The sequence below is a fragment of the Mandrillus leucophaeus genome, unplaced genomic scaffold (genome assembly GCF_000951045.1).
Source record: "Mandrillus leucophaeus isolate KB7577 unplaced genomic scaffold, Mleu.le_1.0 Scaffold596, whole genome shotgun sequence".
In the NCBI taxonomy this organism is placed as follows: Eukaryota; Metazoa; Chordata; class Mammalia; order Primates; family Cercopithecidae; genus Mandrillus; species Mandrillus leucophaeus.
Window position 1 is genome coordinate 2707337 of NW_012106430.1, and position 18688 is coordinate 2726024.

General features: G+C 37.0%; 1 protein-coding gene across 2 annotated transcripts in view; it reads right to left on the minus strand.

The window, feature by feature from the left end:
- NUBPL (nucleotide binding protein-like) overlaps nt 1-18688 on the minus strand; it is a 243649-nt gene that overhangs the window by 19204 nt on the left and 205757 nt on the right. For both annotated transcript variants that reach the window (XM_011999523.1, XM_011999524.1), the window contains exon 5: nt 18347-18432. In XM_011999523.1, coding sequence (XP_011854913.1) covers nt 18347-18432 — 86 coding nt within the window. The remainder of the gene's footprint in view (nt 1-18346; nt 18433-18688) is intronic.

Sequence of the window (18688 nt, forward strand, 5' to 3'; positions counted from 1 at the left end):
GAAACATATAGGTAAGAAAGTGAAAAAAAATTGTTATTCCTTCTGAAAAGAGAAACAGAAACGACTAAAGTTGCCCCCAATACTTATATATGAAGACAAATAGTGAAAAGACATACATCTATAGCAAAGCATTTCCAAGCATCTAATATATGCCCTTTTGCTGATGCACACTATCACAAAAAACAAATCACACTTTGTTTTGGGAATTCAGTACTATCTCCAGAAAGCTAGAGAGAAACATAGCTTAATATCACACAGCTTGTTTATTAACTATGCCTATATAATACACTCATTGCTTGGGCAGTTTTACTGCCATTTATGTTAAATGTGATATATCCCCTGACTCTGTGGCTCTCACTTTAAACATAAAATCATCACTCAAAAAATGAGAAAGGGAAAAACACCTAAAGAAAGTGAAAATCTATGTGAGGGTATATTTCAATTCAGAGAGAACAGGAAAAACATTCTGACTTTGGACTCTCTTAGACTCCCTAAGACATAGAGGCATAGAACAAGCATGTATTTGCAGTTTGTGTGATTTACATCTTCTTACCAAATCATTCTCTATGGACTGTATAAATATCTCAGATATGTTCTCTATAGACTACACAAATGTCACAGACCTGGCCGGGCACGGTGGCTCACGCTTGTAAACCCAGCATTTTGGGAGGCCGAGGCGGGCGGATCATGAGGTCAGGAGATCAAGACCATCCTGGCTAACACAGTGAAACCCTATCTCTACCAAAATACAAAAAATTAGCCGGGCGTGGTGGTGGGTGCCTGTAGTCTCAGCTACTCAAGAGGCTAAGGCAGGGGAATGGTGTGAACCCGGGAAGCGGAGGTCGCAGTGAGCTGAGATTGTGCCACCACACTCCAGCCTGGGCGACAGAGCAAAGCTCCATCTCAAAAACAAACAACAAACAAACAAACAAACAAAAGGTCACAGACCTAAAATATAAAACCATAACCAAACTCAACATTTAACAAGCTCTTAATATATGCCAGTAACTGGGCTAAACACAAGGAATAGCATACAGTGGTGAGCAAAACAGACTGGATTCTTACCCCTTGGAGCTTGTACTCTAATTGGAGAAATTGACTGAACAAAGAGTAGTGTAAAAATACACTTATAAAATGGAATGGCTTCTCTGGAAGCAAAGTCGAGGGTATTATGAGAGTGTAGAGCAGAGAGGATTTGATGTACTCTGGGAGTCAGAGAGGGCTTCCTGGAAGAAATATTTGATCTTAAAGCTACAGAGTGATGAGGCAAAAACAAGGAGAAAAGGAAGAAAAACATTCAAGACAGAAGTAGGCAGCACATGTCTCCCTTCAAGGAACTGAATGGCCAGTCGGAGGCCTCTGAGGTGTGGTGTGAGTGGAGTGAGTTGAAGCTGGAAAGGTGGGGCTTGTAGGCTATATTAAGGTGTCTGAGTTATATAATGAGTGCCAAAGAATCCATTATAGAGTTTTAAGCAAGAGAGGCCACTATGCCTGTAGTTGTAGTAGACTCATTACTCAACTGCAGTGTTTTAAAAACACAAAATAATGGAAGAAGCTGAATGGACTTCTCTTTGTGTGTTTATATTCTTAGACAAACACAAATCCTGGGCTGTATTTTCCAAAACTGATCGTGGGAGAGGTGACCACTTTTAACGCTGTCTAAAATATGTCCATTTCTCTGCCTGGGCACAAGGTTAGGACTTTTCTTCCCTGAAATTAGGAACACGTAACTTGTTTTGGCCAATGAAATGTGTGCAGAAGTGCCATGTGTCACATCTAGGCCAAAGCCTTAGGTGTTAATTCCCCATTCTTTTTCCTTCTGTCCAGATGACCAGCAAGCCTCTAGCTGGTGGATGCTGTGTCAGTCTGGGTGCCAGAGTGTTGAACAATTCAGAGAACAATACAATACAGAGGAGTGTTGAAGCCAAACCACAATGGATATGGAGAATCAGACAATAAACATGTGTTGTTTTAAGCCACTGAAATTTGAGAGTTGATAACACACACAACCTAGCCCATCTTGGCTGATACAGAGGTGTAGAAAGAAAATATTAGAATTTCTATTTCTATTTTATGATTTCCTTTCATTTTCAATTTTGTGTTTTATAAAGAAAGTAACATTAATGTAGTAATATATGTATATTACATATACAATATAAAACTTATTAATAAATATATTTAATACATATATTAGGTTATATGTTAAAACATCATTTACTAATAAGGATGTATAATTGACAGTCTGGAGGTAGACTGGGCACAGTGGCTTATACCTGTAATTCCAGCACTTTGGGAGGCTGAGGCAGGAGGATCACTTGAGCCCAGGAGTTCAAGACCTGCCTGGGCAACATCGCAAGACCCTTTTCTACCACACACACAAAAAATCAGTCAGATGTAGTGGCGCACACCTGTGGTCCTAGTTACTCAGGAAGCTGAAGTGGGAGAACTGCTTGAGCCTGGGAGGTTGAGGCTGCAGTGAGCTCTGTGATTGTGCCACTGTACTCCAGCCTGGGTGAGAGCAAGGCCCCATTTCAGAAAAGGAAAAAAAAAAAGTTTGGAACTAAAGAACCCTTTATGTGTTTCAAAGTCAGAGGTTTTGACAACTAAGCTTGGCTCTATTACTGATAATATGTAACTTCTTCCAGTTAAAGGATAAATGTTCTAATACTGCTTCCTAGGACATCCTGAATAAATTAATTTCACTTAACTCTAGAATTCCCTCATCTTAAGAATGACCCACACATATACCACTTTACTTGATTTTACCAAAAAACTTGGTTGTGATAGAATAAGGAGCCCAGAACAGGCGGGGTACGGTGGCTCATGAGGTCAGGAGATCGAGACCATCCTGGCTCACACAGTGAAATCCCGTCTCTACTAAAAATACAAAAAAAAATTAGCTGGGCATGGTGGCAGGAGCCTGTAGTCCCAGCTACTCGGGAGGCTGAGGCAGGAGAATGGCATAAACCAGGGAGGTGGAGCTTGCAGTGAGCCGAGATCGTGCCACTGTACTCCTGCATGGGTGACAGAGTGAGACAGAGTGAGACTCCGTCTTAAAAAAAAAAGTCACAACAGACCCATACATGAAAGTCTGTAAGTTACAATGGAGACAACATAGTACTAATGTAAATTGGATATCCATATATAAAATAATGAATCTTAACCTCCTACCTCACTCCATATACAAAAATTAATTCCAGGGGGATTTTGAGCTAAATATGACAGGTAAATAATAATGCTTTTAGAAAAAAATAGGCAAATATACTAATGCTGCAGGCAGGCAGAGATTTTTCTAGCAGGACACAAAGAAGCATTAAATACAAATGAAAATATTTAAATTAAATTGGACTACATTAAAATTAAGAAATTAATCAAAAGATATGATTACAAGAGTGAAAGGGCAAGTTATAGAGTGGGAGATAGTATATACAATACACACACATGACAAAGGACTTTTACCCATAATGTATAAAGAACTGCAAATCAATAAGGAAAAGTCAGATTAATACAATAAAGAAATGGGCAAGAGATTTAAGACATTCCACAAAAGAGGATATTCAAAGTACATTTATGTTTAAGATTATGTTAGAAAAGAAACATCAGCATGACTAAACCAAAAAAGAAAATGATATCAAATGTTTGTGAGAATGTGAAACAAGTAAGATTCATTGTTTCAAGTTGAGTGGAAATGGGTACTATCATTTTTAGAAACTATTTGGCAGTATCTACATAAACTGATATATGTTTATACTACAGCACAGCAATTCCACTTCCAGTTATGTACCAACAGACACATGAACAAAACATTCACTAAAAGACATGTACAACAATGTTCATAACAGCACTAATCATAATAATAAAAAATGGAAAACTACTTATGTTCATCAACAATAAAATGGACAAATTGTGATATATTCACACAATGGAATGCTACAATCAATGACAAGAAAAGAATGACAGCAACAATCAGCAATATAAGTGAATCTCGCAAACATAATTTTAAGCAAAATAAACCAGACGCACAAATGTATAACACTATATTATTCTGTTTGTAAAAATTTCACAAACCAGCAGAACTATAGTGTTATGATTTGGGTTCCATTTTGGGGTAGTGACTGGAAGGTGGCACAGGCAGGAGTTTTTGGGATGCTGACAATGTTCCATTTCTTAATTTGAAATTTTATGTTGTTTGACTGACATTTTCCCAATTCCTGTTCCCTAGCCCCTGGTAACCACCATTCTACTCTCTACCTCTATAATATAACTTTTTTAGATTCCACATATAAGTGAGCTCATTAAGTCTTTCTGTACCTGGCTTATTCTACTTCACATAATGTCCTTCCTCCAGGTTCATCCATGTTATTACAGGATTTCTTTCTTTTTTTTTTTTTGAGACGGAGTCTCGCTCTGTCACCCAGGCTAGAGTGCAGTGGCGCGATCTCGGCTCACTGCAAGCTCCGCCTCCTGGGTTCACACCATTCTCCTGCCTCAGCCTCCTGAGTAGCTGGGACTACAGGCGCCCGCCACCGTGCCCGGTTAATTTTTTAGTAGAGACGGGGTTTCACTGTGTTAGCCAGGATGGTCTTGATCTTCTGACCTCGTGATCTGCCCACCTCGGCCTCCCAAAGAGCTGGGATTACAGGCGTAAGCCATCGTGCCCGGCCTATTTCTTTCTTCTTAAAGGCCAAATAGTATTCCATTTTCTGTGTCTCTGTGTGTGTGTATACACATTTTTAAAATCCATTCATCTGTTAATTGATTCCATATCTTGGCTATTGTGAATAGTGCTGCAATAAACATGGGAGTGCAGGTATCTCTTTGGTAGACTGATTTCAGTTCCTTCGGATATATTCCCAGCAGTGGGACTGTGGGATCATATGGTAGTTGTATAATTTTTTAAGGAACCTCCATACTATTTTCCTTAATGGCTGTATTAATTTATATTTCCACCAAAAGTGTGCAAGGGTTCCCTTTTCTCCACATCCTCACCAACACTTTTCTTTTGCTATTCTAACAGATATGAGGGAATAATAGCTATTCTAACAGGTATGAGGGGATATCTCATTGTGGTTTTGATTTGCATTTCCCTGATGATTAGTGATATTAGCATTTTTTCACATAGCTGTTGGCCATTTGTATGTCTTCTTTTGAGAAATGTCCACTCAGATCCTTCACCCATTTTAAAAATCAGGTTGTTTGTTTTCTGGCTATTGGGTTGAGTTCCTCATATATTTTGAATATTAGCTCCTTATGTATGTTTTGCAAATATTTTCTCTCATTCTGTAAGTAGTCTCTTCACCTTGTTGACTATTTCCTTCACTGTTCAGAAGCTTTTTAGTTTGATGTAATCCCATTTGTCTCTTTTTTGCTATTTTGTCTATCCAGAAAAAATCATTGCCCACACCAATGTCATAGAGCTTCTCCTCTAGGTTTTCTTCTAATAGTTTTATAGTTTCAGGTCTTACATATAAGTCTTTACTTCATTTTGGGTTGATTTTTATATATGGTGTGAAATAAGGGTCTAATTTCATTCTTCTGCATGTGGACATCCAGTTGTCCTAACACCATTTATTGAAGTGACTGTCCTTTCTTCATTGTGTGTTCTTGGCACCTCTGTCAAAAATCAATTGACTGTAAATATATAATTTCTGGGCACTCTATTGTTCTATTTCTGGGATACACACAATGGGTATGTTTATACTTTGTAAAAATTCATTGGGCTATAATTTGTGTTCTCTTATGTATGTATGTCACACCTTCAATGAAAAGTTTGCTTTTAAAAAAGGTGGTTATGAGAAGAATGGTAATAAAGCAATACGAACAAAAAACCAAAACAATGACATATTAGGTGTCTTGTGAACTTGCATATAAAAAGAACCATCTGTTTTTATATGGAAAATATTCTATAGAACCAAAAGAAGCAGTAAAATTAAGATGAGTTCCTTGGGAGGAATAATCTCCTATTATTCCTAATTAATACTCCAACAAGAGCCCTGAAATAAAGTCTAACTCCAGAGAAGCTCTAAAATGGCGAGGCTATAGACCCACAATGCCCAATAGGGTATCCATTAGTCACATGTGGCTGGCTACTGAATACTTGAAATGTGGCTAGTCTGAATTAGGATGTGTTATAAGTATAAAATACACCCTGAGTATTGAAGACTTAGTACAAGTAAAAAAAATGTAAAATATCTGAATAATTTTTAAAGTTTGCAAGTTATTTATTTTTAAGCTTTTCCATCAAAGTATATCAGGAACACACAAAAAAGTACTTAAGTTTATGGCAAAATGGATTCACCAAAATGTATGTCCATGTTACCAAGACCCTGCTAATAAACAAAATGTTGCCCATACCCCAGTAGTCTCCCTAGACATCCTCCAAACACTTTCCCAAAGGTATTCACTAACCTGCTTTCTAACACCATAAATTAATTTTGTGTGGTTTTGAATTTGATACTAATGGAATCATGCAATATATATTTTTGTGTCCAAGTGATTCATCCAGCTAAACTATGTACCTGTAATTTATTTTCATTGAGTCCTAAGATTTTATAATGACTATACCACAAATATCCATTCTCCTGTTGGGTCATTTGGGTTGTTTCCAGATTTGGGCTACTGTAAATAATGCTTCTATGAATGTTTTTGTACATGTCTCTCTCTCTCTCTCTCTCTTTTTTTTTTTTTGGCTGGGTATTAGGTTACATGTATTTAACTTAATACGTTAAAGAAGCTAAAGTTTCCAAATAAAGTTCTACCAATTTATACTACCACCAGCAATGTATGAGAATTCCAGCCATTCCACAGCCTGGACCTTTGGTACCATCAGTCTTTTAAATTTTAGCAAGTATGATGAGTGTGTAGTAGACTCTCATTGTGCTGGCTTGTTCAACTGTCTACCTGTTTATAATGGGAACTAAATTACTTAGACTCTTGTTTACATGGTTCATGGTTAAAGTTTGCCAAAAGTAAAGTGGCAGGAGATCTGGAAGGTGGAAACGAAGGCTTAGGCATTACACATTAATGGTTTTCTTTGTTCAGAGATGGTGAAAGGAAGATTCGGAGGTGCAGTTGCATTCCAGTTTGTCCTCATTCTTCTGGAGTCTGTGCTCAGCTATCTTTTCTACTATGGTTTTAATTTGTATTGCCAAAATTATTAATAAAGTTGACTATATATTTTACTTTTTTTTGGTCATTTGTATATCCTCTTCCATAAAGGCCTGTTCAGGTCTCTTGCCTATTTTTTCAATTGATTATATGTTTTCTTCCCCTTACTGAATTGTAAGAATTCCTAGTGTTTTTCAAATACAATTCCTTTTTGGTTGATCCTCAATAATTTTTATGTGGTTTTCATGTTGAAATGATAATATTTTGAATATACTGTGGTACATACATTATTAAAATTAACTTCATCTTTTTTTACTATTTAAAATGGAGAATGGCATGAACCCAGGAGGCAGAGCTTGCAGTGAGCCGAGATTCGCGTCACTGCACTCCAGCCTGGGCAACAGCAAGATTCTGTCTCAAAAAAAAAAAAAAAAAAAAAAAAAAACAAAAACAGAACTTTAAAACTACATTTGTGGTTCATATTTCTATGGTTTATATTTCCATTGGACAGTGCTGCTCTAGATAATTAAAGCCTGACTATACAAGCTATTTTGGTAGTTATCCTACCTAGTATTTTAAGGGTCTAAAGATGCACAAAAGTATTTTATCAGGTTCTGTGATTTAAAACGAATTTTTGTTTTTTTTGAAACAGGGTCTCACTCTGCTGCTCAGGCTGGAATGCAGTGGCATGATCATGGCTCACTGAAGCCTCAAACAAACTGCAACTCCTGGGCTCAGACGATCCTCCTGCCTCAGCCTCCTAAGTAGCTGAGACTACAGATGCATGCCAGCACACTCAGCTAATTTTTTATTTTTTGTAGAAACAAGGTCTTAGTATGTTGCCAAGGCTAGTCTTTAACTCCTGGCTTCAGGCAATCCTCCCACCTCAGCCTCTGCACCTGGCCTATTATGAATATTTTAAAAAATTGAACATAAATAAAACACTTTAAAAATATACAGGACAGATAAACTACCAAGTTTCTGTGCTTTTAATTGAAATTACATTAGCCAAATGTGATAATCCTCTTTTATGGTTATCTCATTCTGTGCAGAGCTCATACAACAGTTATATATATAACTCTGTGTATGTCCCTCTCTGTATGCATATATAGACATATAGTTATATCTATATATAGATAGATATACATACATGTTATTTATATATTCTATCTTTGATTTATTAAAAAAGAGAAGACATCAGCCATTAATTAACATATGCAAACAGTGGCAAACAATTCTTTCAAAACATAAGGTTAGCTGGGGTTTCTAATTTAAAAGAAAGTCTTGGGAATTTAAAGTCTGGGGGAGAATTTAAAAGAGAAATTTTAAAAAGCTTAGAAACCACTGCTCAAGTTCACTTAACAGCAATCCTCCATAATCAAAGAGGTTTTGAATGGGGGCAACTAATGTAATAAGAACATTTAGAATATCCACATGACAGTTTTTTCATCAAAAATTCTTCTCTCTTAAATAGGAAAGAATTCAAGTCCATTATGATGCGTTCCCCTCCAAATAAGCCTTACATCTTATGAATACTTCATATACTGTTAAGCTGTTTGTATTTACTGTAGAGCTATTGTGTACATCCTTTAATAGCAGAAACATTAGAAAACAGATGCTTTGCTTATAGCCTAATTTACATAATACCACTGAGATACAGCTGTAAGCACGCTCAATCATTTTTTAATGTCTCATCAAAGTATAAGGTCCTTTTATCTTTTTACATTAGCTACTTTACCTGAAAGAAGGCAAATACTACATGCCTGGCTACCATCAGCCACCACAACCTTTTTGCGTGTGATTCTTGCAGTATTCCAATTCATCACTGGCTCAGAAAGGCACTTCTTAACTTTTTAAAAATTGATTCTCTTGAAATATCAACATTGCTCTGAATATTGGATTTTTCTGTCTAAATCTGTTGAATTAAGGAGGCTCAAAAGGCTCCAATTTTAATTTCTTTTTGTCATTTTAAACCCAGATACAGGTAAGTAACAAGCAAGATTTTTAAGCTACTATGTAATCCAATTTATCCAGGTTAAAATCAGGTTAAATGCTTGCTGGTTGGAACCTGTCACAAGCATTAAAAGCCATGATTTAAGAAAAAGTGAGGAGGAAAAATTCATTGTTAAATAATGAATGATAATAACTGAAATAGATTAGATTCATAACTGCTTTTCAGTTCTTTGTTAGACTCAAACCAGTTTTTGGTATACTCCTTGAAGCATGTGCACAGATATTATAATTTTTAAAAATGAGACAGGTGTTCTTGTTTTCTCTTTCAGAACAGTCATTTGACAAGGAAAGAACAACGAATGGGGAGGCCTGTGTCCATACTCCTCTCAGGGACCAACTAAATAGTTGTGGCTCCATGAGGTGCAACTCAATTTCTCTATGCCCTGAATTCTTAATCTTGAAAACAAGGATTTATAATGATCTCTAATGTCTACCACGATATCAATAACATTCAGAGCTACCCTTTACCTACCATGTCCTAAGGCTATGCTAAGTACTGTAAATACAATCACACTTCACTGCCATAGTGACCAATGAGATGGGTATTCTCATCCCTAAATCATGGAATGAAACTCTGAAGCTAAATTATTTCCTCAAGGTCACACAGTTAGTAAATGACAAAGCCAAAATTCAAACTATCTGAGTGACTGGTTTGTATAAGGAAGTTACCAAACAAGATGACAATTAGATACAGACTTTTGTGCATGGAATTAGGTGGCTTAAAATAATAATGAGTCAGTAATGTTGAGCAATATAGCATAGTAAAATTAAGAGCACAGTTATAGGGCAGGCCTTATTTCAGCCATCCTTACCACGCAGTGCTGCAGTCAAGTCCTAGACTTCATCCCTTTCTCCTAAATCCTGGACATGGAACTCCCCTTCCCCTTATTACCCACATGATACCTCCTTGACTGTCAGCAGAACCTATGGCTCCTTAACTCCTCCCCATTTTCAATCCACCAGTTTCCTCTGCCTTCACTTGTCTACCTTAACAATCGGAACTGCAATTATAAGCAAATTTGATGAAGAACCCTCTTATACCCTAGAATCTGTCGCCCTGTGATAGTCTGTGATGTCCACAGTACTAAAACTCAACTCTGGAGTATCCACAGAAACTGCAGTTAAGAATACAGGCTCTGGAAAGCAGACTTCTTGGATCAGAGCCCAGATGCCCCACTAAACAAATAGACGTTCTTATGTAAGTTATTTAACCTCTCTCAACCACATTTTCCTCATGTGCAAAATGGGGGAAATGATGTTCTGTATTTCACAGGGTTGTTGTGCGAGATGAGTTTAATTTATGTAAATCACATAGAACAGCATTCTAGTTCAAAGCACACAGACTTCTGAGAGAGCTTGGGGAAAGACACAAATGAGCATATATCTCCAGTCTCTGAGAAATAATTATGGCTAAGATGCAGAATGCTATCCAGTCTTATTAAGATAATAAAGATCGTCTAATTTTTCTAAGAAGACAATATAATCCTTAACCTTTACAAATAAATAATAAAAAGTTCCAGACCGGCCAGGCGCAGTGGCTCACGCCTGTAATCCCAGCACTTTGGGAGGTTGAGGCGGGCAGATCATGAAGTCAGAAGATCGAGACCATCCTGGCCAACACGGTGAAATCCCGTCTCTACTAAAAATACAAAAATTAGCCAGGCATGGTGTTGGGCGCCTGTAGTCCCAGCTACTCGGGAGGCTGAGGCAGGAGAATTGCTTGAACCCGGGAGGTGGAGGTTGCAGTGAGCCAAGATCACGCCACTGCACTCCAGCCTGGCGACAGAGCAAGACTCTGTCTCAAAAAAAAAAAAAAGTTCCAGACCACAGTAGGATTGTCTCTGTTTTTTGTTTTTAGCAGAAAAATTAAACCACAGGAAAGGTAGAATTTCTCTCTTCTATAAGATAAATATTTTTAAGACTAAAATAGCTATATAATTTTCAGAATTATTTATTAGGAAATAAATCAGTTCAGTGATCTACATTAGGATTTAATCTATATATTTGTTTCCAGGTCAAATGTGGTATAGACTGCTCGCTGCTCACCAAAATTCATGATCTCATCTTCCTTGGCATACAACTAATCAATATTTCTTGGGCTCCTTGAGAAATGTGACATGTGGCCATGTGACTGATTTTAGCTAGAAGAACGTGTGTAGAAGTATGTGTATCACTTCTAGGTCTGGCCCATAAAAATCTCCAAGGTAGGTATATGCCTCTGTATTCTCTTTCCTTGTGGCTGGCTAGAATGAAGATGGCTCCTAATGTAATTTTAGAAGCCACAATTGAAAATGACAGAGGCTCCAACAGTCTGAAAGACTGCATGGAAGAAGGCTACTCTGCTCACCTGGTTCATCTGCTGTAATAGGACTGTTACATGAGCATGAAAGAAACTTCCATTGTATTTGTATCATTATATATTTTGGGGTTTACTTGTAACAGCAATTTGTCTTCTTTAAATAATGCAAATTTCAAATAATGCAGAATTTTAGACTCAAAATAATATATCAACTTAATAAATCTACATGAAGATAATGTAGATGGCTCAATGAATATACTCAAGGCATAAATCTCAAAGAACAGTAGTGTTTAAAATTCTAATTATTATTTTTTTCTTTTTTTGAGACAAGGTCTCACTCTAACACTCAGGCTGGAGTGTACTGGCATGATCACAGTTCACTGCAGCCTAGACCTTCCAGACTCAAGTGATCCTCCCACCTCAGCCTCTTGAGTAGCTTGGACAACAGTTGCATGCCACCATACTCGGCTAATTTTTTATTCTTTTGAAGAGACAGGGGTCTCAATATGTTGCCCAAGATGGTCTTGAACTCCTAGCCTCAAGCAATACTCCTGCCTTGGCCTCACGAAGTGCTGGAATTACAGGCGTGAGCCACCATGCCCAGCCCCAAATTCTTATTACCAAATAAAGGGATTAGTCAAAATCCTCAGGTAAAATACATAAAAATATGTAAATTTATCTGTTTCATAACATTCTAAAAAGTAATTATAAGAAAAATTATTATATAACATTATATAAACATTGAGTGCTTAGACTGCCAAAAACTACTGTACTTAAGCCATTTATATGCATTATCTTGTTTATTTCTCATCTTAACCTCCTGAGGAAAATACTACTATGATTCCCATATGATGATTGAGAAAACTAAGGCACAGAATAAATAACTCAGGTCATACAGTCACAAAGTGGCAGAGCTGAGATCTACAATTCAAACTCCTCAGCTCATGTTCTTCACTACTATGCAAAAATGCCTCTGCAAGTAGTTTCCTATCATCTAAAACATTATAAGAAAATTTGGAAAGCAATTTAATTTGAAACCACTAAAGAATATCAAAAATACAGTTCTCTAAATGATAACAAAAATCTGTATATAAGAAACTTTTTAAAGAGCATTTCTCTTGTCAATATCTTTACCATTTTCTTCCTTGATGAACACTATTAAATCACAACTCTCATAGAGAAGAAGGGCAGAGATTTGTGACTGAGAACCTAACCTCTTATTTCTTCTAGTTTGTTGTCAACCTGAACTAAAAAGCAGCTCCTGGTAGATTTATTAATGGCGTCATAACTCTCAAAATCATTTTGATTTCTGTCTTTTTTGTTCTAACTCTCCTACCCTATACAATTGATTCCCAAGATTGTCAATTCTTCCTTCAAAATGTCAATTACATTCATTTCCCCTTCCATTTTCACTGGCATTATTCTAATTAAGTCCCTTACTGCCTATCACCTACACCATGTTTTTCCAACTTTTTAAACTGTCTTACTGATAAAAGAAATATTTTACATCTTGACTACACGGAAGAAGGCCACTCTGCTGACCTGTTCATCTACTATAATACTACTGTTACATGGGCAAGAAACACACAATACACACATATAATATACGTGTTTATACTTGAGACCAAATCTTTATGAAATAAGACTCTTCCTAAGAGCAATTTACTCTGACATGGTTTAAGCATTTTTGATTACATCTCTTACTGTATCAATTTCATGATCTGTTTGTGGGTCACAATCTGCAGCATGAATAACTTTGATCATTGCAAATGTTCCCTTACTTCCTCCATGTTTCCTGGCTCCGATTCTCTTTATTTATCTCCACCAGATTAAAACTTTGTAAAGCTCTATCCTAATGATGTCTACTTCCCATCCAGCATTCTTTATGAACTCCTCTTATAATCTTAAGAAGAAAGTACAAATTCCTTAGCCTACTGTTTAAGGCTCTACCAAACCTGGCCATACACCAATACACACTACCTCAACTATAGACAAACTCAACAATCCTGAACACAACTTGTGTATTCCTGATTCTTTCAAGACTGAATTCTGTCCCTCCCTAGTCCCTAGATATGCCTATGAAAATCCTACTCCACTCATTCACTCAGCATATATTTAGTGAGAAACTACATCTTCCAGGCACAGCGAGAGAGACAGGTGGTCCCTGTACTCACCGAGCTTATAGTATGAGTATAGTATAGTATAGTATAGTATAGTATAGTATAGTATAGTATAGTACAGTACAGTATAGTATGCAAATGTGAAAGTACTAACAAATGTGAAAACAGTTACAAAAGGAGTAATAGAGTATAATTGTATCATAAAACTAAAAAAGCTCATAAAAGGGTTAGGGCGGGCTGGGCGTGGTGGCTGACGTCTGTAATCCCAGCACTTTGGGAGACCGAGGCAGGTGGATTGCTTGAGGTCAGGAATTCGAGACCAGCCTGGCCAACATGGTGAAATCCCACCTCTACTAAAATACAAAAATAAGCTGGGCATGGTGGCGGGTGCCTGTAATCCCAGTTACTAGGGAGGCTGAGGCAGGAGAATTGCTTGAACCCAGGAGGCAGGGGTTGCAGTGAGCTGAGATCGCACCACTGCACTTCAGCCTGGGTGACAGAGTGAGACTCTGTCTCTCAGGGAGAGGTGCCCTCTCCCTGAGAAAAGCCTTTTGTTTAAGTACCAAAGTATAAAAAGGACTGTTAACAGGTGAAAAGCGAGGTTAAAATGTTCTCCAGTAGGGAAAAAGCATGGTAAGGGTCCCGAGGAGAAAAATGGTGTGTGGAAACTTCAAAGAAGTGGAAGAAGACCAGTTTGGCTGTGGCACAGAGAAAGCAAGGCAGAGCAGCCCATGAGCTGGGGGTAAAGGGAACAGCAGATGTGGATGGCATTACATCCTAAATCAAAGTATCCTGCCTGCTATATGCCAGGTAACTATGCATTTAAGATTGTTTAAAGCATGTTTTTTTGCTATCCAAAACTTGCGTTCTTCTGTGAAGACTGACAGGTAAACCTGTAGTGCAATAAGAACCAAACTAAATATATGTGTAAGTAGATCCCAGATAGGAGTATTAACTTTTCCTGGCACACTGGGAAAAGCTTTCTAGAGGAAATAATGTCTGAGCAGAGATGTTAAAAATGAATACATGAGTTCCCTAAATTGGCTGTGGTTTATCAGGCAAAGGACCAGGATGTGTAAAATTACAGGGGCATGAAAAAAATAATCATGGCTTTTCCATAAAGCCATCCCTGATAGTCTGGAAGAAAAAGTGTTTTCATGCTTTTCAGAATTTAAGGCCTTTGCATCAAAACAGAGTTAGTCTACAGGATGATAAAGTACTTGAAGAAAGAGGCTTCATCCTTCTTTATTTTTTTCTAAACCACTAATGGAAGTTTATTACAGTACTTTGCTTATAGAAGACACTAAATATCAGTAAATATAGACTTGTGGAAAAATAAATTAATCATATTTGTTGAATTAAAAGTAACTAAGTGATCCCTTATGTGCCAAAGGAGTAAGAGAATAAATATACTTTAATTTACTTTTCAGTAGCAGGGAAAGAGATTATCAAAGAAGTAAAGGATATATAGTGCAATGGTAGGAGAAGGGCTCCAAATCGGGGTGCCTGGGACTCCCATGTATAAGAAGGCAAGAAAAATGAGTGAGAATGACACAACACATAAATTACTCATTATTAAAAATGTATAAGACTGAAAATTTTTATGTTGTTTAAAAAAATAGTTCTACCTACATATATTAAGATAATTAAGGATTTGGCACAGTTGCTACCATTTCAGGCAGAGAACAGAAAATTTAATAGCTCATCTCTTCTCCTACTTCCCCTATCTAAGCCTTGAGTTTTAAGAAATCATTTAAATTAACTTCAATATGTTCTTGCAGACATTACTAAACTCTGTCCATACCGATGCATTCCAATGACATCATTGTTTCCACGGTAACTAATGCATGTCAAATGGGAGAAAAATAGAGAGCAGGACTAAAAACCAAGGGGACGAAATGCAATAAACTGGTATAAACAAAGCATAACATCTTTTTTGGTATTTATAAAACACTCAATAATTTCAAATCCTTTACTATTACTTAGGCTCTGGGACTTTTAAGGCCCAGAGGGATCTCAGAGGTCATCAAATCCACTTCCCACTCATAGCCAAGACCTTCTTTACAATGTAGCTAATCATGATTGCCCAATTGTTCACAGAGCTTATTGCTGGAAAGTTCTCACTCATTCACCTGCAAACATTACTGAATACCTACCTTGTTCTTCAGGTTTAAGAGATGATTAAGACCTTCTATCTCTTTTAAAAAATGTTTGTAGTTTAGAAGGCAAATAATTTAAATGTAGGGTGAAAAAAAAAAAGAGAGAGAGCTATAATAAAGATACAGGAAGATGTCCAAAAGTTCTTACAGAGGAAAGAACTATAAATTTCAACTTGGAAGAATTACACAATTCCAATGACTTTCATTTTTACTCCCACTAAGTCCCACAAACCCATGACAACATCCTGGACCTTGCCATGATCCAGAACTGCTCTAACTTGGCAAACTTATACTCGAACATCAACTTTCTGATCCCAAACAGCTCTTTCACCTTCTAACTGATCCCTGAAGTAGTTCTATGAGCCTTATGCAGTCCATCAGCCTTCATCTGGAATATGTCTTCATAATACTTCCTTGCTAATATCCTCAGCATTTATCCTTCAGTGGCATCCACCTAGCAATAGCCTAACCTGGACTTAGTGATCATCCCTCTTCCTCTCTGTTATGTTCCATAAGGATTATCTGTCCAACCCTCTGCCTTAGAATCTAGGAAAAAAATCTGTCAGAACAGTATAAGTATCCAAGTTTACAGGTATACAGATTTAAATAGGGACTGAAAAATAATATATGCTGAATTTGGCAACTACGGTCATTAGACTCCTAACTAGCAAAGTCCATGTAGGACTTGCTCCATATACGTAGTCACCTCAAATGGCAGTGTCAGTTGAAATGGTATTTTGATATACAAAATGATAATTTATACGGGGTAAAATTGTAAAGAGGTCTTACTTCTGCTCTGTTTAAAACTTCTTCCTCAAAGAATTCATGTTTTTGGGTGAGCGAGACACCCTCAACTCTCATCGTACAGAATGAGAAGTTAAGCATTCACTTATGTGCAAATAGAATGGCTATTATCCTGACTTTGGAGTGATCTTAACAGACAATTGGCACTGTTATTTAATTTCTGCCAGAAAGAAGCATTATAGATTACTTAAGTCAATGTCATAATTTTTGGTAGATAACCTTCTAACTTTTTGCTGATTTGTATTTTAAAATCCCATATAATAAGTAACCTTATTTAGTTATCTGGGTAGGCATTACTTGTGTCTAGTTTGTCTTACAGGGCATAATATGAAGTAACATTGCTCAAATTAGGTGCTTTAGAGAGAGTTTTCTGTGTGAGGCAGGCATTTGGTTATCATTGTTTTAAAAATTTTCCAACCTAAAGTTCACAACATAGAACAATGGCCCTAAACTACTTGCTGATTACAATTATAAACCTGCTAGTGAAAAACCCTTGGACCACCTGGAAGGTAAGCAAACAGGCACCTTCCTTATCAGCCTCCTCATCATGAGAACATGTCAATCCAACCCAGAGTTCCGCAGCTTGCCAATGCCCACAGCACTGTGCTAACTGGCAAGGGAGAAGAGGTACTTGAGGAAATTCACCTCGACCATTCTACTACACTATTTTATACTTTTCAGAAGCCCTCTGAGAGATAAACATTTATGAAAGCTTCCCTTCAAGTCCATTCATTCAAATACATTATTGGATCTTATCCTGTGTCATGGTCTCACTGAAGAATCTGATAAAAGTTATAATTCATTCCATACCAAAACAAATACATGTAGGCATACAATTTAGGGCTGGGGGAGGTGAGGGAGAGAAAAATCATGAGACTCCTGAAGCTAATCTACAGACTGAAGTTTAAAAAGCTCTGATGTATATGCTCTAAAATCTGTCTTTGAATTAAGCAAGGCTACTAGCTAGCCACAGAGAAGTATCATGTTGGCGTTGTACTGAAATGTTTGTTTTAAATTGTACTCCAGCACGATTCCACCTGCTTTTGTTGAGGCACACTAGAAGGAAGAACCCTGTATTTACTGTAAAGAAGGTGATGAGAGTGTGTTCATTACATACACAGGTTCTTCTTTCTAAGAACTTAGGGAAGATATTTCTCTCTGGTCTCAGCTCTGTCTCTCTTGAGCATTCAGTTTTATTTTTTTTTTTAACTTGCAGAAATGCACAGTTTTATAATGGTACTATATTTCTTTCCCTTTGGCTGCTAGAAAAGTCGTGGTACACCCCTAGCATGTATTTAAGTTCCTTAATAGCATGCAATTTGTTTACTGACTTCACTTCTGACTCCATCTAACTTTAATTATTTTGTCTATTTTTATTTTATTTTTAACTTTCATTCCACCAAATTGGGTAGAAAATCCTGAAGTGCCTCCTAGAAGAAGGTGAGCTATAAATGAGTTGAACTGTAGGAGGCAGAAGGAAAAAAGTAATCTTTTTTCATCTGTTTCCCCATAAGTGATCTATTCAAGTCTATCGATCTAAATAATTTCCTAAAACACTCTTGTAATTTTTTTTTGGTCAGTGAGAGCTGCAAGTATGAGAGAAGTAGTACTTCTATAGAAAACTCTTACCTAAAGGGTGTCTTAGAATTCTTCTGGATTAATATCTTGTATAGACGCGTTTGCACCTATAAGTGTGTTTTTAAAGTAACCATAACGATAAACTAGGACTTTCATAAAGACTTCTGCACAGGACTAAATTAAAACTTTAACTGTATTTTTCAATGACTTGGTTCTTCAGTTAGAAGAGTTTTATATTTTTCAACAGTGAAGCTGTAAATGCTTACGGGCACATGGACTTTGCGAAACATCTCAGCACCCTTGTGCGCATCCATCAATGCGACGTCCTGGGGCGTGGAGACAATCACAGCACCTAGCCAAAGTTAAACAAAATGCTATTATGTTTTAATTACTTATGGAGAAATTACTTTCAACATTATGTTGCTTACATGCGCAAATAGTCTATTACATTAACTACTTAGGTCACTCACATACATTTTACACAAATGAATGAGAAAGACAAGAAAATGTCGACTTTGTTTTTGCCTACCTTTGAATCCTCACTTCTAAAATCACAACTGGGCTGGACATGGTGGCTCACACCTACAATCCCAGCACTTTGGGAGGCC